The following is a 24,041-nucleotide window of genomic DNA, read 5'->3' as shown; positions in this document are numbered from 1 at the left end:
TTTGTTCTGTTCATTTCTAATCTGTTTTCGTCTGTTCTAATATGCTCTGCTCTAATCTATTCTGTTTTGTTCCAGTCTGTTCTATTTTATTTTCTTCTTTTCTGCTCTATTCTATTCTGTCCTTTTGTTCTGTTTACTCTGTTCTATTTTGCTCTATTCCATTCTGTTCTCTTCTCTTCTGTTCTAATCTGCTCTGTTCAGTTCTCTTCTGTTCTGTTCTATTCTAGTCTGTTCTAATCTGCTCTGTTCTGTTCTCTGTTCTATTCTGTTTTATTCTACTCTATTCTGTTTTAGTCTAGTCTGCTCTGCTATAGTCTTCTGTTCTGTTATTCTATTCTATTCTACTCTGTTATAATCCATTTGGTTCTGTTCTATTCTGTTATGTTCTATTCGGTTCTACTCTGTTCTGTTCTATTCTATTCTGTTCTATTCTACTCTGTTATGCTCTATTCTGTTCTGTTCTATTGTGTTCTCTTCTGTTCAACTCTGTTATGCTTTATTCTGTAATGTTCTATTCGGTTCTGTTCTGTTCTACTCTGTTTTGTTCTATTCTACTCTGTTATGCTCTGTTCTGTTCTGTTCTATTCGGTTCTGTTCTATTCTGTTCTGCTCTACTCTGTTCTGTTCTCTTCTGTTCTACTCTGATATGTTCTATTCTGTTATGTTCAATTCTATCATGTTCTGTTTGGTTCTGTTCTATTCAGTTCTACTCTTTTCTGTTGTATTATATTCAGTTCAGATCTGTTCTACTCTGTTATGTTCTATTCTGTTATGTTCAACTCTGTCATGTTCTGTTTGGTTCTGTTCTATTCAGTTCTACTCTGTTCTGTTATGTTCTATTCAGTTCTCTTCTGTTCTATTCTGTTCTCTTCTGCTCTATTCTACTCTGTTCTTTTGTTCTGTTCTGCTCTATTCTGTTGTCTTGTTTTTTCTGTTCTTTTGTTCTGTTCATTTCTAATCTGTTTTCTTCTGTTCAAATATGCTCTGCTCTAATCTATTCTGTTTTGTTCCAGTGTGTTCTATTTTATTCTCTTCTTTTCTGCTCTATTCTATTCTGTCCTTTTGTTCTGTTTACTCTGTTCTATTTTGCTCTATTCCATTCTGTTCTCTTCTCTTCTGTTCTAATTTGCTCTGTTCTCTTCTCTTCTGTTCTGTTCTCTGTTCTATTCTGTTTTATTCTACTCTATTCTGTTTTAGTCTAGTCTGCTCTGTTATAGTCTTCTGTTCTGTTCTTCTATTCTATTCTGTTCTATTCTGTTATCTCAAGCAGAACTGAATTGGCCTTATTGTTCTGGGGCAGTTGTTTGTCTTTTACTGTAATGTACTACTGAAATGCACAAACCTCTAATATTATTATGCCTATGACCCATTCAGCTCATCCTGTCACCATAATGTGATTCATGAATGTGAGGCATTTACATGCACATCAATGTCCAGATGGTCAAAATTCATATTTTTTCCTAATAGTAAGTAATAAGTAGTATTTCTACTTTAAAATCCAGTTTAATTCATTATTACTTATCATAGCTTTGTAACAATTTGTGAAATTTACTAGCAATTTCGTAGTGAAAATCGACACATACACTGACATACATGTTGTTCTCCTGCTGTTCTCTATAGGGAATATTGGAGATCCTCTTGCTGCATATTAGTGATTCCTCACAAAAATTGAATCAACTCCTTAATCCTTGTTCATGTCCTTGACAACAGCACACATGAGTGCAAAAATGTAGGTCACACAATTCCTAAGGTGCTTTCATCCATCTATATATTGATTTTTTTTCTTTTAATGAATGTAAACAGAAAATTCTCTTCATCGCTTCAAAAACATGTTTCTGGCCTGTATCATGAAGCACCCAGAATTATTTGCATAATTCTGATTAATGCATGCATATTCAAGAAATCAGAACATAAGATAATGGGGCTAGTGCATGGCATCACATTCTTGTGCATGTGAATATGGTCAGATCTGTTCTACCTGTGTAACCTGAAATGCCTTCAGTAATTACAATATCTACGTTAATTATTTTATTTGGTCACTCTGATGTAAAGTGTGACCAGCATCGCTTCCATACGTTTTGGTTCACAGTTTCATGCTATTCCTCCCTCTCTCTCTCTTTCTCTCTCTCTCTCTAGGGGAGGGTGTAGAGGCTTTTTGCTGTATGTTAACCGATTGGCTGTTTCTTAGTTCAGTGCGCCCTGGACGTTGGATTATTTTTCTTCTTCACGCGCATCTGAACGCGCGACTCTCCCAGCGTCAAACCCGCAGAGACCCGCACGGACGGACGGATGATGAGGTCTCCGGGGGTCTTTATCGGTCTACGGAGCTGCTGGGTCACCGAGGGGAACGGGATTCGGTAATACAAACACCCCGCTCCATCCCACCCCACACCCACGCTGACAGAATCTGGTTTTTGCGCACTTGGTGATCCGGCGGTCCCTCCAGGCGCTGCTGCATTCATTCGGGAGTGAGAGCGCGCGGCTGACGCGCACGTCCCGGTTCCGCGATGGTTCTGTGTCACCTGCGCGTCTGATGAGTCCGCCCGCATCAGCAGCAGCATGTCCTCGCGGAAGATCTCCTCCGAATCCTTCAGCTCCATGGGCTCGGACTACCTGGAGAGCCCCGGGGAGGACGGAGAGTGCCCGTTCTCGCGCGTCTTCTGGAACGGCAAGAGCCCCGTTGAGACGCTCTCGTGTCCGTTCGAGGACGCGGCGGTCAGCAGGAGGGTCGCCCGTCGTAAACGCGTCAACCTGGACTCGCTCGGGGAGAGTTTGAGACGCCTCACCTCACCAACGGTACCGAACCTTACCTTCAGCACTCACACATCCACTGCACAACACGAGAGAGAGAGACGGCACTGCAGATGTGCTCCTCAGAACCTCACTATACCATTTACATATTCATAGATAGATTCATATGATGTGTGCGCGCGTATTTATGTAGACTATATGTTGTATGCATACACATATTACTATATGTAAATGATGTGTGTGTGTGTGTGTGTATATATATATATATATATATATCATACATACTCATTTATGTGTGTTTGTATATACAGTTTTGCTAAATGTTAATGTGTGTATATATATATATATATATATATATATATATATATATATATATATATATATATACAGATAAATATACACACTATATTGCCGAAAGTTTTGGGACGCCTGCCTTTATGTGCACATGAACTTTAATGACAGCCCATTCTTAATCCTTAGGGTTTAATATGGAGTTGGCCCACCCTTTGCAGCTATAACAGCTCTTCTGGGAAGGCTTTCCACAAGGTTTAGGAGTGTGTTTATGGGAATTTTTGACCATTCTTCTAGAAGCACATTAGTGAGGTCAGGCAGTGATGTTGGCGAGAAGGCCTGGCTCGCAGTCTCCGCTCTAATTCATCCCAAAGGTGTTCTATCGGGTTGAGGTCAGGACTCTGTGCAGGCCAGTCAAGTTCCTCCACACCAAACTCGCTCATCCATATCTTTATGTGCCTTTCTTTGTACACTGGTGCGCAGTCATGGTGGATCATCCCCAAACTGTTCCCACAAAGTTGGGAGCATGAAATTGTCCAAAATGTCTTGGTATGCTGAAGCATTAAGAGTTCCTTTCACTGGAACTAAGGGTTCAAGCCCTGAAAAACAACCCCACACCATAATCCCCCTCCACCAAACTTTACACCTGGCACAATGCAGTCAGGCAAGTACTGTTCTCCTGGCAACTGCCAAACCCAGACTCAACCTTTGGATTGCCAGACAGAGAAGCATCATTGGTCACTCCAGAAAACATGTCTCCACTGCTCTAGAGTCCAGTGACGGTGTGCTTTACACCACTGCATCCGACGCTTTGCATTGCACTTGGTGATGTAAGGCTTGGATGCAGCTACTCGAACATGGAAACCCATTCCATGAAGCTCTCTACACACTGTTCTTGAGCTCATCTGAAGGCCACAGGAAGTTTAGAGGTCTGTATCTATTGACTCTGCTGAAAGTTGGTGACTTCTGTGCACTGTGTGCCTCAGCATGCGCTGACCCCACTCTGTGATTTTACGTGGCCGACCACTTCATGGCTGAGTTTCTATTGTTCCCAATTGCTTCCACTTTGTTATGATACCACTAACAGTTGACCGTGGAATATTTAGTAGTGAGGAAATTTCACAAATGCACAGGTGGCAACCTATCACGGTACCACGCTTGAATTCACTGAGCTCCTGAGAGCGACCCATTCTTTCACAAATGTTTGTAGAAGCAGTCTACATGCCTAGGTGCTTGATTTTTTACACCTGTGGCCATGGAAGTGATTGGAACACCTGGATTCAATGATTTGGAGTAGTGTCCCAATCATTGGTGTACTTTTGGCTATATATATATATATATAAGCAAATTTTCACACTATCAACTGATAGTTTAAAAACAGCTGATAGTGAGGGCCGATATATCCTTTCAATCAAAAGAGAGTTTTGATTGAATTTGTGCTTTGTGTAAAGAAAATACTAAGAAATCTGTTTGATGTTCAATATTAATAGTAATTAATATAAATTAATAAAATTCAGAAAGTTAAGAAATATTCATTTAATCTTCAGAATTTAGTTAATGTGTTTATAACTGACACCAGTTACTCTGAAACAAGTTGATGAAATGGAGAGAATAAAGTTTTTATTTGCATAATAATAAAAAATATAATGATTAATTATTAATTATAGTGAAATTATCATTAATTTAAAAAAGGTATAAAAGGCAGAACCCCCATATTGGTATCGGCAGATATCACTCTGAATAATGGGTATCGGTGGAGAAATTTAGCATCCGTGTATCTCTACTATATATATATATATATATAAAATGCATCAGGGTTAAATGTAGGATTCACAACAGATATAGTTAGAATCACCATCACCATCTTTCTAACCATTTACACCAGTGTTAGTAGTCTAGGTGATGTTAGAGTACTGATGATGATGATGATGATGGTGATTTGACACGGCTCGTAAATCTCCTCCATACAGCAGAACGGGTGACAGTGCAGATGTTAGAGAGCCCAATCCTTCATTTATAGTGTGTGTGAATGGAGAATCAGTGTAAAGCGTGCTGTGGTTGTTCAGGCCCTGCAGCATGTAGTCTTACATATTCATCCTGTCTCATGTGTAGCGTAACAGCGTGGTGCACATTCAGACGGATGTGTGTGTGTGTGAAGGGACACGATAACCTCTCGGTACGCTGGTCCCTGGTGTTTTGGGGCCTCGAAGAAACACACACACACACTGTACCGCAGAGCTGCCGTAGTGCATGTGTATCTGCATCCAGTTCTGCATCAGAATGTTCTTGCCCTGAGATACACTTCAGTGGGTTTGATGTATGTGTGTGTGTGTGTGTGTGTGTGTTGTACTAGAGAGGCTCTTGAAAATGTGGTACATAGCAAACCAACTGCTCCAATGGCATAAATCCAAAAACACTTGCAACATTTTCAGACTGGTTGTGCCGACATACACGACATGCTACAATATGCAATGCAACTTTTACATGCACCTAAATTCTAGTAGCGCTTTACAATAACGTTCCATTTGTTTACATTAGTTAATTTCATTAGTTACGATACATGAACGACCAATGAAAAATATTTATTAATCTTGATGTTAATGTCAACATTATTAAAATCAACAAAGATTAAACTTTAACAAAGATTAATACATACTTTTTTACTGTAGTTTTCACTCACAAACAGCAGCTGGTGTTTGCATGTCTGTCGAAATGATGTCTGTCCTATTTGAGGATCACACAAATCAAATGTTTAATCCCCAAACACGATTTTTAGAAGACATTAATCCTTTGTTTTTTTGTGTGTGTTTGATAGAGAGATTTAAATTGTTTACCTGCTGTTTGTAACGAGTGAAATGAAGCTGTGAAAACAAAGCCGTTTCATAATCAGAATGAACAAATGTATTGTAACAAGCTCAAACACTGCAGACCGAGTTTAAAAATGTTGATTATCAATATATTACTGAGTTCTGAGTGCAATTGATAGAAATCATTTAGTCTGAAAAGTGCAGTAATATTTGTGTTTTATTTATAAAATACTATTTGTTTTTAAGTATTTAGCTTAGCAATATTAACATCAAACTCTATTTGTGTGGCTCATCGATTTCACTGAAATCAGTCACTTTTGAGGTTACATTTCTGTTATGATGCAGCCTATAAGAAGAGATTTTGGATTCAAGGTTCAAGGCTCAAAAATACAGTAAAAATTGTGAAATATTATTACAATTCAAAATGACTGGTTTCTATGTGAATATATTGTAAAAATATAATTTATTCCTGTGATCAAAGCTGAATTTTCAGCATCATTACTCCAGTCTTCAGTGTCACATGATCCTTCAGAAATCATTCTGATATGATGATTTGATGCTCAAGAAACATTTATGATTATTATCAATGTTGAAAACAGTTGTGACGATTCATATTTTTGTGGTAAGGTGATACATTTTATTTTTTAGGATTCTTTAATAAATAGAATGTTCAAAAGAACTGAAAATTATCATTAAAAATGTTATAACTGTCACTTTTTGATTAGTTTAATGTATCCTTGATGCATAGAAGTATTAATAAAATAATAAAAATAAAAAATCCACCAAGATTCTTTTTCATGTTGGATTTTTAAGACTATTTTGCAAGTTACTAAGCAATTTTTTCTATTTTTATTAAAAATGTAAGATAAGATAAGATAAGTAAGTAAGTAAAGTAAGATAACAAAAGAATAGCAGACCATTTAGGCCAAAGTAGGGGTGGGCCAAAATTTTATTAGAATTTCATAGCTTTATTGATATTAAACATAAGAAGAAAAATGTAAACTACAAATAATAGGACAAATACAATATAGGAGGATACAAATGAAATAAACGGCACTTTAAAATTTTCAGCAGCATTATAAGGTCTATTTAACAGTAGCATGACTAAGAAATGTAATAATCAAATGTAAAAATAAACACGTCTCTTGTTTGATTAACATAAACAACAGAGACATCAGCAGGTTTATAGATCTTAAGTAGCCTTTTCAGCGCTGCGCTCAAATGTGTCCTCCAGTTTGAATTTCCACAGCGATCTTATGCCTGCACAGTAAAATCCCCAGAGTTAAATCAACTCTTCTCAGAGTACATACGGTCCCTCACTAAATAGTGTTAAAATAACACTGAAGCAGAGTTAAAGTTAATGAGATAATTAAGCAATTAATAAGGCTGTAGTCAGTTGTGTTTCTCTTTTCTTCAGTGATTCTGCTTGTTAACAGCAGGTGTTCATCACTAATGCACAATCATCACTTCATTAATTGTTTAATTATCTCCTTAACTTAAACTCTGCTTCAGTGTTACTTTAACACTACTTAGAGAGGGACCATATGTACTCTGAGCAGAGTTGATTTAACTCTGCAGATTTTGAATGAACTGCGCATTTTAAAATCTTCTGGGTCTACTGACATTTGTTAATACATCTGCTTTAAACATTACAACATTACAAACTGTGTTTATGTGAACCTGTTGTGTATTTGACAGTTTAAAGACGCGAAAGAGAACTTAGTTCAGTGCTTGTAACGACTTCGGGTGAGTGCGCTCATAAAAGCGCATGTCAGAACTATGTGTGTGCATTATTATGTAAAACTAGCAAGGTTTATTTGTTTTTTTTCATGCCATTTGTGTGTGTGTGTGTGTGTGTGGTCAGTGAACAAGGTCACTGTCATGGTAATTAATTTCAGACACAGTATAATGTGACAGGTCAAACAGAATTAGTCTCTCTCTCACACACACATACACAGTCTGGGTGGTCACATTTCCCATAAGAGAAAAAAAAAACAAGAAATTTCATTTTTGCACAAAGAAAATCAAGACCATGAAGATTTTTGCACTGCACTCGATTTTCCAACAATCAAGCTAATTTCCCCCCCACATTCTCATAACCATAATGCGTTTTATTGCAATTCTTATGGTTCTCTGCGGTGTTATGTTAGTATAAATCAGGTTTAGTATCGACAAAGAGAGAGAGAGACTACTGCTGTGAGATCACTAAAGCAGATTTGGCCAGGTAAAGCTGGATTTGAACTATTAAGAGCTTTCCTGAAATGAAGAGGATTGTGATTGTTATTTTGTTGCCGTGGTAGCGTGATAAAGGCAGTTGATTGGATAAGGCTTAAGAGTGTATTCTATTACAGGTAGATCAGCACTGTAAATCCCTTTAAAAAGGACCAAAACAAACCAAATCCAATAGAGACGATCGGTTTACCATCACCTTTTAATCCATACTCCAGAAACCCAGAATTGGATTAATTAGTTTAACACTTTTTCACCGGCGTTGGTTCTGAAAGTATTTTTTTCCATTAATTTCTCCCATTTTCAGGAAGTCTTTATTATAAATGTTATGAGCCTTGAATCAAGCCGATCAACTACGAGGAGAATCAGAACATCACAAACTTTGTTTTGAAGCAAAAAAGTATTTGAAAATTTAGTGAGGGAAAGAACTACAATCCCATGAAGCATTGAGAACTGCATAATCAAGTTAAAAATGATGGAGAAATATAAAAGTGTGCATTTAAAAATGTTGATTTTATATATAAACAATGTATTTTAAGTTTATTGCAAAATGTGCATATACGAATATTTAAGTATTTTGAGAACGTACGAAGACTCAGTTCCGTTATTTGCAGTGCTTTATAGGAGTGGGCGGAGCTAATGAGGTCTTTTTGCTTGTTTCGACTCTCTGATTGGTGGATTTTCTGTATAGCATCATGGGTAATGTAGTTTTTCTGCAGTTAAACATGATTATTTTAAAACTAAGCTGAAATAATGTGAACTGAGTGTTTTAAAAATGTTATTTTTAAATAAAAAAAGAGTTTCCATTGCGAAAATGTTTTTTTTGGTTCTTTCTTACCTTTTGATTTTTGTTGCGTCTGATGTTGTTGATGAGTCTGTTTTAACCAGATCCTGTGAAAGGAGACAGGATGTGCGTGTTTGGATGAGAGCGGTCTTGTTTACCAGTTAAATGGTGTCTTTGTAGTGTCACTTGTGAATCTGGGTCGAGCAACTTCTGACTGCATTGTTTTTCTTCTTTTTAGACCCAGACCATTCAGCTGGCCCTGCAGAGAACAGTGGAGTTTTACAGACAGAGGGAAATCAGGTAGATCTACAGACACAATGTCCCTGAGAGAAATCACATCTCTTTCATGTCTCGGTTGAGAGAAGAACAAAGATAATCCTGTAGAGTTTCAGAAGAGTTGTGCTTTTCCACATCATTTCATAGCTCTAAGCTCTCACTATACAGTATTTTGACAACAGATTTACACTTAACCCTCTGGTGCTTTTTGGTCATTTTTGACCGAAATGTTTACAATTTGTTTTGTTTTTAATTTTTTACTTCATCAGAATGCTGTGAAACTTGGGACAGGTTTTGACACTTGCTATGTAAACACAAAAATAATAATCATGGACATGATTCGAAAAGGTTAAATGGTCCTGAAAAAATAGCCACACTTGTACTGTTAGAATGGGAAAATTTCATCTAGTGGAAGCGTTTGGTACTGCGCCCAAACAAAATCTTACTGAAAGCTCATTTTTTGAGATATAAACCTCAAATTTAGAACACAACTTGTTTAGATTTATAACTTCGGTTTCTCACAGTTTTGGAGTAAAATGTGTTTTGGAAAATATATTTCTTATAAAAATTGACAATGGTATTTTTTCTTAATAAACTTAAAATTCTATAAATTTAAGTTCACTTTTTTTTACTTCAGCAATAATCTACCAAGTGTCATCTTTAAAAAGTGTCCAAACTTACGTTTGTGCTCCAAAATATTCAAGATATATGACTGTTTAAGTTCGAAATTTCATTTTGAGGTCTATAAGTGGACTATAAAAACTGCATAAAGGTAATTTAGTACCATAAAGTCCCCTAAAAATACAAAATATTAAATAAAAAAACATTATCGAACTAAAATACAGTACATTTATTTAATTGAAATAATAAAAATAGAGAATTCTGTCATTTTTGACCACCACACAAAAAGCACCAAATTTAGGGTTTAAATGGATTTCATTTCATGTGACACAAAATACCAAAACAAATGATACATTTTGAACACTAGATATAATGAATTATCATTTCAAACCCAACAGATGCTTTAGGTTTTGGTCAAATGCTGTTGCTTGTAAAGTGTGTGCTATCTTTGTTTACAACTTTATCTGCATACATACAGTATAATCATTTATACCCATATATATTACACAGCAAATCTCAACAGTTTGATTGCTAGTATTGCAAAATGTAAACTCTGTTATCGCCCAGCTCTAGTCTGCTAAATGTGACTGTAAGGCATGAAGATAATAAGATATTATAAACATTAACATCATGATTTTCAACTGCTTTGAGACACTGTGTTTTGTAAAAAGCCCTATCATTTGCCTCGACTTGACATGCAATCATTTCTAAGTGTGTCCAAATACTTTTTTGGGGCCGTTATCTCAACATTTGTCTCATTTGTTTCTATTTTTATTCCTACATTATACAAGGAATATTTTATTTGGATATTTTTGGTTTTCCTTTTCCTAACTTTTTAAACACAAGATTACCCTGGTAAATTTTAATCAGAATCCCTCCCTTTCTCCGTCTTCTCGCAGTGGACAAGAGTTTGTACGAAGCTTGTCAGACGAGCAGAAGTGTTTGTTTGAGAACTCTCGCTGCGACAGCCAGACTGACATCTCAGGAATACTGAAATACACAGCAACTATTTTAGGTAAGTACATCATAAGGGATATTATAGCTAAAAGTTATCCAGAAGCCACTTGATGCTGCCAAGTGTCCTGATTGGCTGATGATCTTATCTGCTTGATTGGATGACGATGATCACGTGTTAAACGCAGCCAAAATGTCCTGCACACCATATTCTGCATGAGCAAGTATGCATGTTATATTTTTATATTTTCGGGTTAAGTGTTCTCATTATTTGTCACGATCATGCAGCTCTAGTTCACGTACACACACACACACACTTAGGCAAAAAACTTTGACCTCAATACACACTCACTGACAGCACACACTTTCCTAAAAACTCCCTCCATTGCTGCAGTCTCCATTCCCGAGCTGTTGCTAAGATACTAACTCTGCCATCCCTAACGAGAACACGTTTATAAATAAACCGCAATGAGCCATTTGAACTGAGCCCTGCCCAGCGAAACCTACTGCGCATCTCGCTCTTATGCAGCAGAGCAGCTTCGTTTCACAACGCGCTTGTGCTGCAGACATCGATTATTTAGGTAATCGATGGTTTCGCTGGGGGCCAGACCTGTAAACTTTCCATCTTTATGTAAAAGCATGTTTATAAAACTGCTAAATACAGCCATGTGCAATCTGATGGAAATTTCAATAATAATCAGGGACTGATTCCATATTAAATCAGAGTTTATAAAAGCAATTAGCCACGGTCCACAGTGCAGATTTCACTCCCCTAGTGATGTAGGAAGGGGATCTTATTATAATATTACCACTACTTAATCTGCACGTTTCCACCCACTGCGCTGCCATTTTGGTTTCACAAGCGACATCGGTGTACCAGTCGTAACACCATGGCAAAAGTTTGAGCAAAACATGCTTACTGTTCTATCGATGGCTGCACAGACGAGCACTGAACACTATTTAGGCCATGTTGGGCTGATTTAGAGAAGAGGAAGAGTTGTTGTAGTAGAGTGTTGTTGACATGCCGCCATTTTACGCCGGACTGCTTCACAAACGAGGGTCAATTCAACACAAAAGATGAACATGACGACACATGCTAGTGGATGAGTTGAATCAACTCCACAGCAACTACATCAATTTATCCACTATCCATTCAGAAACGTCTAAAAGTTGTAACTTCTTCCTGAGTCTCTCCATCAGTGTCGACTCCGGTTTGAACAATGTAAGGCTGAACACTTTCGTCATTTTGGCTGCGTGAGATTCTCCAGCTTTGTTGTTGTTGAGCTGTTAAAGCTCCGCCCTCTTCTGGAGCAGCAGTTCATTTGCATTTAAAGGGACACACACAAAAACGGCGTGTTTTTGCTCAAATTTGACAAGCTATAATAAATTATCTGTGGGGGATTTTGAGCTGAAACTTCACACACACATTCTGGAGACATCTTATATTTCATCTTGTGAAAGGGGCAATATAGGTCCCCTTTAAATGGTAGTGCATTTTCATTGAAAAAAACACATTTTTTGCATTATTTTCCACAGGCGTGGACTTCGCCGCCATTCGTGGCCGATTCGGGGAGGAATTCTTCGGTTTGTGTCTTGAAGAGAACGAGAGGGTTCTGCGAGCTCTCGGCGGGAACCTGCAGGACTTCTTCAATGGTTTCGACGCTCTTCTGGAACACATTAGAACGTCCTGCGGTCGCCGGGCTTCGTCCGAGGCTCCCTCTTTCCTATGCAAAGATGCTCCTCAGGAGAAGGTGGAAACGAGTGCGGAGAGCGATGGAGGAAGGACTCTTCTCCTCCACTGCTTCAACCCTGACCCTACCGTAGGCGTGGCCATGCCAGGATTGATTCGAGCCGCCGCACGTCGCATTTACCAATCAGATGTCTTGGTGGAGGAAGCTCCTCCCACGTGGATGCACACAGCCAATGAGGACGGCGAGCTCTCGGCGGACTCCTCCCCTGCGTCATCTCCATCTCCGCCGTCATCTTCATCTCCTGCCTGTTTGTCCTTCCTCATTCGAGAGGTTCGGACTCAGCCTGCATCCTCGTCGTCACACCCTCGCCAGCTGTCGCGCTCGCCGCTGGATTTGCGCATCGGTCTGAGCACGTTTTGCCGGGCCTTTCCCTTCCACCTGGTGTTGGGACCCAACATGGAGGTTCTGCAGGTCGGGGAGGGACTCCGGAAACAGGCCAAGAGCGACCCGCACCGAACACTCACATTCAGCAACAGCTTTGAACTGGTGTCTCCCAGAATCCCCTGTTCCTTCCAGAACATCCTCCTGCGGCTGTCCACGCCGTTCACCATTCGTACACGACCAGATGGATCGGCACTCGACGGCAGAGAGAAGGTAAGAGAAGTAGTTGCTAACTGATCTGAATTTGTGTCCTATGTTTTTTTTTTACAGTGATTCGGATGGTTTTGCAAGCCTTTTGAACGATTCATTAAAAGGAACTAACTCAAAAAGGATTCATTCACAATTTGGGCATCATTAGCTCTGATTCTAGCCAACAGAAAATACCAGACACCTGCATTGGTTGGAAAACATGACGTTTGTTTTAAGTTTGTCAACGCTACCCCACTACTTAGTAAAATAGCTTTATACTTTGTATTTTACGCTGCCTTTAAATCCTTAAGTTCGAGTTCAGAAGTCGTTTTTTTGGAGTCTGTGGAGCCCCTAAAGGGACATGGTGATGGAAAAAAAATATTAGATGGGAGGAAAAATTATATTTAAATGCTTTTGTGAGAGAATGCAAAAAGCATTAAAATAAAAATTTTAAAACAAAAACTGAAATAAAAGTAAATTAAAAATATTAAAAATATTTTTAACATTTTACAAAAACACATACAATTACTCAAAAATTAAGTTAAGAAGTTATTAACAGCTCAGATGTCGTAATTTCGTGTCCACTGTTATCGTTAACTAAAACTATTTTAAAAAGTTTTTAATTGAAATAAAGCTCAAATAAAATAGATAATAAATATTAGATGAAAAACTTTTTGAAATCTTGGCATGACAAATAACTGAAATAAGTTAAGTACTAAATTTACGAGCTGAAATAAAACAAATCAAAGCTATTTAAAAAAGCACATAAAATAACTCAAAATCAAAGTGAAAATATAAAAATAAAAGCTAATTAAAATATTTATCAAAACTAAAAAAGTATATAAATAATACAAAAATAACACAGATTTCGACATGATTTTGATTTTGGCCAGAATTAAATGGTCTCATTCAAATTTTTTATAGTTGCTGGTGCAACAAGATGAAGAGTGAAGTCGACTCACATGACTAAATGCATTAAAGCCCGTCAAAATGTACACAATCCATATGAACATCCGCTTCACTCACAATCCTTTAATTGGCTCGAAGAAAATCCCAGGACTCCCACTTAAAATGACAACATTGTGGTAGTGTTTTTGTGTCAGCTCATCTCATAAATACCATCATTCTGACATATTCGACAGTACAAGTACTAATTATGGAGTTTGCCATCGCTGAAAGCTGATGCCAAACCCGTAGGATTATTTCCTAAATCTGTGCAGAATATTATGAAATGATTTGGACAGAGATGCAGCTTATGCTTCGATGTCTTTCACTCTGGAGAGAAGCTTTACCAAACACACACATGCAGCTAGATTGAGAATGAACCTGCCAAGATGAAAAATCAGTGGCAGGAGGAGGGAATGTACAGTTAATAAACCTTTCAAGATGACTGCAAGTGATGACATCTGCTTCTGTAAAACTACAGATTTTAAAAACTGTTCATTTGTCAACAATAAATCTTCTTGGCAATTCCTATGGAGAAAATGAATGACCCACCACAAACAGAACTGTTAAGTGTTATTGAATCAAAAATACTAAAATATTATTAATATTTCCATATACTGAATGGAATATCCGACAATATGCTACATTTATAACATCACACAGGCTGAATAGAGAAATTAACAACATTTTAAATGCATTAAGCATATAATATTTCTAAATTTTCATTTACATTTTTAAAGGAGCTATATGTATGAATTTTCAAGTATTAAAGGTACAATATGTAATATTTTCTGTCCGCTAGAGGCCTATTCAAAAAAAGGCGTAGCTTGATGATGCCAAGTTTGAGCGTTGAATCTTGGGACATGTGGTCTTCATCTCACAGCCGGTGGAAAAGAATAGGGATTGGAGTCGGGAAGAAATCATGTTCATGGATGAGATTATTAACGTTACTGTAGTATGAAGCAGAGCAGGAGCGAGTGTTGTGGAGCTGAACGAGGAGCTGGAGCGATTGCTCAACACACGCCTCACGAGCAGCGGGACTTTTATTATGACACAGTCGCCGACGCCGCTTCCGCTTTTCCGGTCATGAGTATGAGGTAACGCAGCTCTGTTTATCATATTAGGTACATTTGAGAGTGTTGAAAATGATGTTATAACGTTACTCTGTGCGTTCGCTCGGCGGCTGCTGTGAGACACTGTTACACACTGCAGTAAGATAGATCCATTTTACAATATCATATTAAATGCTGGATGATTGTGTTGATAAAAACCTATTGTATGATGGAGAAAATGCTGTATTACTGTTAATAAAAATAAAGCTGGATCTGATTATGCTATGTTAGCTACTTCACAAAACAGTGTTTTTCTCTGAGGCGTGGAAAAGCATGAGACTCGCAAAAAATCAAGAAAATTAGATTTAAACAATAAGACTAAATGTGTTGAGCTATATAACAATAATTAGTTTTCTGTCTATAAATATCAAAACAGTTAATCAAAACATGTAAATATTAAAGCGTCTTTGGTGTTTCCATGGTTTCTACAAAATAAAACCGGAAACCGAGGGTAACGCGGGTATGACGCAATTGACAGGCGACCCCTCACACGTCCCGGAGCCTTGGGTAAAATACCAATTTCTCACGATTTACAAATAGTTGGAAACATTTGGGATATTGTAAGTACTCAAGTGAACAAAATATATAACACTGGCCTACTGCAAAATTATTACATATTGCACCTTTAATCGCTTTTTTATTGCAAATGAATGAACAGCTTGTAACGAAACTTAAAAAATGAGACCTTCCCGAATTCCTAGGTTGAAAGCCTGTAGACTTATTTTTATGTGAAATCAGAAGGATGTGACGTTTATGCGTGCTCCTGCTCACTCTTCCATTCAATGACACATGAAACGAATGCTTATACAATGTAAGTGGGATAATCCATTGCTGGCTGTGCATTAATTGATTTGAATGCACTCTGCTTCGCGTCGGTCGATTCTTTGCCTCGCCTTGAATCACGTTCCGTCTCTTGTGCATTATGTGTGCACGAGGTACTGGCTGTAGTTCACTTAATAGCCACCGGTGTCACTAATAACAAGGGTTTCTGAATTCTACATATAGCCCCTTTAAATAGTTTTAGTCAATGATGACCTTTAACTTCTGAACAAAAAATGTGAGTATCATTTAGTCCCTGTTTATTGTACCTATGCATGATTATGACATGCATTTTATTATTTGCATTTACCTTTGTTTTTTCCTGCTGTCCCATCTGAACTGAAACTCTCTTTCTTCTCACCAACACCAAACTCATTTAAAAGCAGTGATAAATGTCAAGTTTTAATCTTGGTTCCACGTCATTTAGCAGGAGCTTTTATTTTTATCTCAGTAAGTTGCAGGGTGCTGATGGCAGGAACAGGCCGTCCCGCTGGAGACATCAGTGCCTCGCTCAAGGGTACAATGGTGATTGTGTTAGGAGAAACTTGGTAACAAAGCACTTTTCTTCGCTGTGTATGTGTGTCCTGAAGCTGGTTACTGGACTGAGGAAGATAAATGTGAACAAATATGAATAAATAGCATAACGCAGTGTCAGCACTAAGAGAGTGTGATGCAGTGCAACAGAAATAGATTTTAATCAACATTGTGTACAGCTGTATTCTTTATAATGGTCTAGGTTTGTTTTGTCACAGCACAATGCATTGTTTTGTCGCACCAGACTGGAAATGGTGCAATTTAAAGAAAAACTAACTAAAACCATAAAAAATAGGTTTCATTTAAGTGCATCACTAATATAAGAATCAAGAGTCAAAAACTGGAAGCCAATTTCCTGTCTTAAATAGTGTACAATAACAGAATTAATGCATCTAAAATCATAGTACATTATAAATATTAAGTAAAGGTGCCCTTGTTATTTGTAAAGTGTGCATCTGTGTTTGCATTTTCAGTTAATATTGTCTATAAATCCCTTATGCAATAGAAGATTGATCTCGTGTTCTCTAGATCTCTTGACTTTAGTTATATAAAAATGTGCGCCAAAAGCTACCAGGAACATTTTTCACATGTATGAACCTAAAATAGGATGACATAATGAATGTATGGTAATGAATTTAGCCCATCGCTCATGCAGACCAGGGTTATTTATATACTATTATAATTTTTTTAATTAATATTTTGAATTAGCTTTGGTTTATATTTTCAGTTTTTGTTTAATTTTAGTTGGATTTTTAGTAATTTTGTTTTGTGCTTTCGTCATTTTTAATAGTTTTTGTTCTTTTTAAAATATTACTTTTTAGGTATAATTTCTTTTTTTCATTTTTATTTATTTCCAGTTATCAATTTTATTATACTCAAAGTTGAGTAATTGAATTGTAAGTAAACTAATATCAGTTCATTTCTGATTTTTATTTTAGTTTTTATTATTTTATATTATATTATATTATATTATATTAATTATATTATATTATATTATATTATATTATATTATATTATATTATATTATATTATATTATATTATATTATATTATATTATATTATATTATATTTAAGCTTTATTTCAATTAACAAAAATGTTTTTTAATAGTTTTAGTTTTAATTAACAAATGTGACAGTCAAGGGTGGCAAGAAGATATAAATATTATAAATTTATACACCTCAAAAGTATGCACTGAATGGCACATGTGTGAATTGGAACCCTCTCTCTCTCTCTGATTAGCACCTTGTTGCGCTCTGGAGTGCAAATGTCTTTATAAAGCTCCCCCCTTCACCCCTCATTCTCTTTAATCTTTTGTTCTTTGAAGGATGGTGTCATCAGATCTGATGTGTGTAAATGTGTTTTAGTTTGTCACAGAAAGCCGTTTGTTGTCTTGTCATGTAAAAACGCTGCTACAGTTGAAAGCTCAGAATCAAGGTGGCTTTGCTAACAAAGAAGATAAATAATTAAACAGAGGAACGGATCATGAAATTAGAAGTCAGGTGTCAGTCTCAGCAGCACGTCAGATTTCAGCACCTGTAACATCTGAGAAACGGTAGATTGTGAATTGTAGTTGAATTGTTTGATTGACTCTAAAATCACTGACTTCAGCAGATCAGCTTTCCATTGTTCCATTGTTTCATATATGTATTTGTGTATCTTATGCATGCATGTATGTATGTATCTAATGTTCCACCGTTCCATTGTTCCATTATTCCATTGTTTCATCGTTCCATCTATCCATCCATCCGAAGTTATATACATTTCTATTTTGAATTTCAGTTCATTTTAATTCCACTTCCTTTAACTCAAACTGCAGTTCTGCCTCCTCTTTTCTACCTCGGGAATTGAATTGGAGTTTAAAGGGCATTCTCAGTTCAATTCTGAATTATGCACAACCAAACTCTTGTGTGAGAAACTTTAGCAAGTTTCAACAAATAAAATGTGCTCACAGATATAGACTTCTGTAGAGATTTTCTGCTTATATTCTGCTTGCTTGCACATCGTGAGATCCGCCTGATGATGATATGTAGAGTTATTGATCCTGAACTGTTTGTTATGGAAATCTGTGTTTCTGTGTGTGTGTGTTGAAGCCAGAGGAAGCATATGTCTGTGTCTCAGGGCCGATTATATATTTATTGCATCGTTCTATAAACGGTTCCACTGCAGTGAAGCTTGAACTCTAGCCAGGATCGTTCCTGCAGGATTCTGCTGTGCTGAAACTCTCTCAACGCAGGAGGGAGAGTTCAGCAGCTGCTGGTTTAGTAAGACCTTCAGTATTCGTGATGTAATGGTTTTGTTACTCTGTGGGGTGAAATCGTTAAATCTTTAAACAGTCATGGTTCTTTTGCATGTTTTATTTCATTGCAAAAATCTCCACCTTATTCACAAACAAACCTCATTTCAGTAGGTTAATCAGTTGCTGTGTCATTCATAATTAAATTCCTCCTTTCAATGTAAATTACAGTTATATAGACTGTCTTATTCACTAAAGTCAATACAACTACTATGTAAGTGGTTGAGAGGTTATACAGTGAGTTATGGTTTGAACACATACCCGAATCCAAAAAGGTTGGGACACTGTACAAATTGTGAATAAAAAAGGAATGCAATAATTTACAAATCTCATAAACTTATATTTTATTCACAATAGAATATAGATCACATATCAAATGTTGAAAGTGAGACATTTTGAAATGTCATGCCAAATATTTCATGAGAGCTACACATTCCAAAAAAGTTGGGACAGGTAGCAATAAGAGGCCGGAAAAGTTAAATGTACATATAAGGAACAGCTGGAGGACCAATTTGCAACTTATTAGGTCAATTGGCAACATGATTGGGTATAAAAAGAGCCTCTCAGAGTGGCAGTGTCTCTCAGAAGTCAAGATGGGCAGAGGATCACCAATTCCCCCAATGCTGCGGCCAAAAATAGTGGAGCAATATCAGAAAGGAGTTTCTCAGAGAAAAACTGCAAAGAGTTTGAAGTTATCATCATCTACAGTGCATAATATCATCCAAAGATTCAGAGAATCTGGAACAATCTCTGTGCGTAAGGGTCAAGGCCGGAAAACCATACTGGATGCCCGTGATCTTCGGGCCCTTAGACGGCACTGCATCACATACAGGAATGCTACTGTAATGGAAATCACAACATGGGCTCAGGAATACTTCCAGAAAACATTGTCGGTGAACACAATCCACCGTGCCATTCGCTGTTGCCGGCTAAAACTCTATAGGTCAAAAAAGAAGCCATATCTACACATGATCCAGAAGCGCAGGCGTTTTCTCTGGGCCAAAGCTCATTTAAAATGGATTTTGGAAAAGTGGAAAACTGTTCTGTGGTCAGACGAATCAAAATTTCCCAGTTCTTTTTGGAAAACTGGGACGCCATGTCATCCGGACTAAAGAGGACAAGGACAACCCAAGTTGTTATCAGCGCTCAGTTCAGAAGCCTGCATCTCTGATGGTATGGGGTTGCATGAGTGCGTGTGGCATGGGCAGCTTACACATCTGGAAAGGCACCATCAATGCTGAAAGGTATATCCAAGTTCTAGAACAACATATGCTCCCATCCAAATTTGAAACTTCCACATCATTGCATTCTGTTTTTATTCACAATTTGTACAGTGTCCCAACTTTTTTGGAATCAGGTTTGTATTTACTCTGAGTGCGGGTTGTGTTTGGTATGTAGTTAGTATTTATTCTGAGTGTGGTTTATGTTTAGTACAGTGGTTAGTATTTGCTTTAAGTGGGTTATGTTAGTATGGTGGTTAGTGTTTACTCTGAGAGTGGGTTATAGTTAGTACGGTGGTTAGTATTTAGTTCAAGTGGGTTATGTTTAGTACGGTGGTTAGTATTTACTCTTGAGTGATGGTTATAGTTAGTAAAGTGGTTAGTAAGGACTTGAGTGTTAAAAGTTATGGTGCTGAGAATCTCATACTCAATATCTTTAAGACAAACTCAAATACTAAGTACACTCTAGCAACCACCTAACAACACTGAACGTATCCCTGTGTGACTGTATGGTGACCCTGAGCATCACAGGGCGCTGCAAAGCCTACGGTCATCACAGTCCACGGCCGGTTACATAATAGGACAGATATATCGATTTCACACACTGTCTGCTTTTTCAAATGCTCTGACATAAGCAAAAGAGAATTTGGGGTGGCAAAAGAAAGTTAATTATGAAGAAGTGTGTTTATGTTTACGAAAATGCATGTGTGTGTGTGTGTTTCCTCGCCTCTATCCCGGCTGTATAGATGTATTATGCAGAGATGGGGAGTTCTGCTTAAATAATGCAGCATGCTGCAAGACTGGGCCGTGTGTTTGTGTGTGTGTGTGATTGTACATTTCTGTACTTCATCTCATAACTCTGAAACTGCCCTGTTTCTATGGCGATAACAGGACTGTGAACCCGACCCTTTGCACAATCCTCCAGCAGATGCACACGTACTTGTATACCAATTAAACATGAAATTTGTAAAATGTACTCCAATAATCTTTGTTTTAAATTGTGGTAAAGTAACAAGACTCATGATTTGAGGAATCATTCACAAACTCTGCAGGAATGAGTTACACACTGCAATAAAAACATTTCAGCACTGCAGATTATAGATGCGTTCTTCTAACAAATGCAGATTTATTGCATTTTCTAGATATATTCTCATAAAACATGCAAAGAGCATTGAATGCTTGTTAAAGAATTCCACCATAGCAACTGAATCCTAATAAAAGAACAGCCTCTCTCTCTCTCTCTCTCCTCAAGCGATGTGATGAGATTGTGTGTGTGTGTGTGTTTCAGATGTGAAATATACAGCACTAAAATCCGATATGCTTTGTTGTTTTTCTTGACAACCATGTAAACATATTCATGCGAATGTGTCTTCATGGCAACACCAACTCGTCTGGCTTATTGCATTAATATTAATTCTCTGCAAATAAATTGAATTTGTAATATGATATGCATATTTGCTTTTGCATTTCAGCACTTTACTTTCCATATGTGTGTGTGTGTGTGTGTGTCTCTTTCAGGTTATGGAGCTCAAAGGTCAGATGCTTCACCTCCCTGAATCCAACTCCATCATGTTCCTGGGCTCGCCGCGTGTTGATAGGCTGGAGGAGCTCATGGGGCGGGGCTTACATCTGTCTGACATCCCTATTCATGACGCCACACGTGATGTCATTCTGGTGGGTGTGTCAAACAACATCAGTGCATCGGCCGTAAACAGCATACTGTTAAGCTAATATACTAATGGAAGAAATGTGATTATTATTATAAATAATAATTATTTAGTGAACGTTGGTGTCTTATATGTGTAATATGTATATATAATATGTATTCAGATAATATCATTTACCTCCTGTGGTAAAATCCACCTTTTGTCACTTATTATAAAAAGGATAGTTCCAGTTCTGATATTGTTATTGTTTACTAAAGCTAAAATTGAAATAAATCTATAAGAAAATTAAAATATAAACATTACATGAAAAACTTAAATAAATAAAAAATATAATAAACACTTAAAGTAATGTCATAATGCAAAAATTGCAATGTTCCTAAAATAAACTTTATGCAATATAGTATCGCTTCATTTAAATAAATTAACATGAACAAAGTTAGTTTGAGTACTAAAATGACTAAAACTTAAAGTAAATTAAAGCTGAATAGAAATATTAAAAAAAAACTATTAAAAATGTTCTATTTAGCATTAATTTACTTTTATTTACCTAACAAAATGACTAAAACTTAAACTGAAATAAAAATAAATTAAAGCTAAATAGAAATATTTAAAAAAAAAAATACAAGAGCATGACACAAAAATAACTAAAACTTAAATAAAAATTAAAACAATTAAAATACTGAAATATAAAACAAATAAAACATTTAAAATATTGAAAATATTAGAATAAAAGATAATTAAAAATATTAAATATAGCGAATGATATAAATAAAGCGTTTCAAAGTCTTTAAGCACATGCGTAAAAAAGGTATAAAGTTTTTAATTAGCAAGCCTGTAACCATCTCAATCATAGATGGAAAAGACCATTTACAGCCAATACAGGCAATTTACCACAGGAAATTTATGGTTTATAAAGTTTTTTAACAGTTTGAGTTTGAGCCAAAAACATAAGACTAGTTCGCCAAAGTTGGTTTCTGAAATAATCTCCAATATTAAAGAACAATTCGATGGACAGTGGCGGTTCTAGAGGCAAAGTTGCTCAGAATGAGGAGTTGTACCATGTGGTACGAATGTCATGGGCGTGTGCGAAAAATCGCGGGATACATGATCCTTTGCGCACATGAAAAACGTGAAGACGCCCCCCCAGTTGTTTATAGCCATTTTCATGTTCTTTTCCTGTTATAGCACCACCAAGTGGTCAGTCGCCTCATACTTTTTCACGCGATCACAGAACGTTCTCTTACATAGGTGTACCAAGTTTGGTGAAAATATCTCATTCCGTTCACGAGTTATAGCCATTTTAGTAAAAGTAACTCCGCCCCCTTCGAATGTTTTGGCGGCCCTTAGCGACCATGAATCGGAATTTCAACAGTTTTTGATAACTATTGACATTCAAATTTAGGACTCGTTCGCAAAAGTAGGTTTTTCAAAAAAATCCAAAATACCCGTAAATCTCCTGGGTGACGTTGTGGATGGTGTGAACACTACCAGACCTCAAAGTTTCAAGACTCTACGACTTACAGTTTGGTCTGGCCGATCACTTTTAGGAAAGAATGCTGATGCTTGGAAAATTTAACAATTACAATAGAGTTTCAGCGCTACACGCTTGAACCCCTTATAAATACTGTAATAGTATATATTATAATACTAAAATAATGCTGCTGGACGTTGCCTGCCATAATTCATATCCGGTCACTTGTGTAGGTCGGTGAACAGGCCAAAGCTCAGGATGGACTGAAGAAGCGAATGGACAAGCTCAAAGCCACCCTGGAGAAAACCCATCAGGCTTTAGAGGAGGAGAAGCGGAGAACAGTTGACCTGCTGTACTCCATCTTCCCCGGTGACGTGGCTCAGAGACTGTGGCAGGGCCTTCCCGTTCAGGCCAAGAAGTTTGATGACGTCACCATGCTGTTCTCTGACATCGTGGGCTTCACGGCCGTGTGTGCGCAGTGTACGCCCATGCAGGTCATCAGCATGCTGAACGAACTCTACACGCGCTTCGACTACCAGTGCGGAATACTGGACGTCTATAAGGTAAAGACACACACACACACACACACACACACACACACACACACACACACACACACACACACACACACACACACACTATTATATACTTTATGTTTTTATTATATTAAATAGACTTTCCCCCGAATACACTAAAATAGTTATAATTATGTTGGCTTGAGAAAAATCTATCTATCTATCTATCTATCTATCTATCTATCTATCTATCTATCTATCTATCTATCTATCTATCTATCTATCTATCTATCTATCTATCTATCTATCTATCTATCTATCTATCTATCTATCGTTCTGTCTACCATTCTGTCTATCTATCTATTTATCTATCTATCTATCTATCTATCTATCTATCTATCTATCTATCTATCTATCTATCGATCTATCG

General features: G+C 37.1%; 1 protein-coding gene across 2 annotated transcripts in view; it reads left to right on the top strand.

The window, feature by feature from the left end:
* Nucleotides 1-2,425: 2,425 nt before the first annotated feature.
* Nucleotides 2,426-24,041, top strand: part of gucy1a2 (guanylate cyclase 1, soluble, alpha 2) — a 35,921-nt gene continuing 14,305 nt past the window's right edge. Inside the window, exons 1-6 of one of the 2 annotated variants that reach the window (XM_067365590.1) lie at nt 2,426-2,796; nt 9,101-9,162; nt 10,659-10,774; nt 12,250-13,058; nt 21,477-21,632; nt 23,330-23,659. In XM_067365590.1, the coding sequence (XP_067221691.1) occupies nt 2,560-2,796; nt 9,101-9,162; nt 10,659-10,774; nt 12,250-13,058; nt 21,477-21,632; nt 23,330-23,659 (1,710 nt within the window). In that variant the 5' untranslated portion in view covers nt 2,426-2,559. Of the gene's footprint in view, nt 2,797-8,666; nt 8,778-9,100; nt 9,163-10,658; nt 10,775-12,249; nt 13,059-21,476; nt 21,633-23,329; nt 23,660-24,041 lie in introns of those variants that run through there. The other variant, XM_067365591.1, reaches the window with a different exon arrangement.

Source organism: Chanodichthys erythropterus, chromosome 17 (genome assembly GCF_024489055.1).
Source record: "Chanodichthys erythropterus isolate Z2021 chromosome 17, ASM2448905v1, whole genome shotgun sequence".
NCBI lineage: Eukaryota > Metazoa > Chordata > Actinopteri > Cypriniformes > Xenocyprididae > Chanodichthys > Chanodichthys erythropterus.
This window is presented reverse-complemented; position numbering and strand designations above follow the sequence as displayed.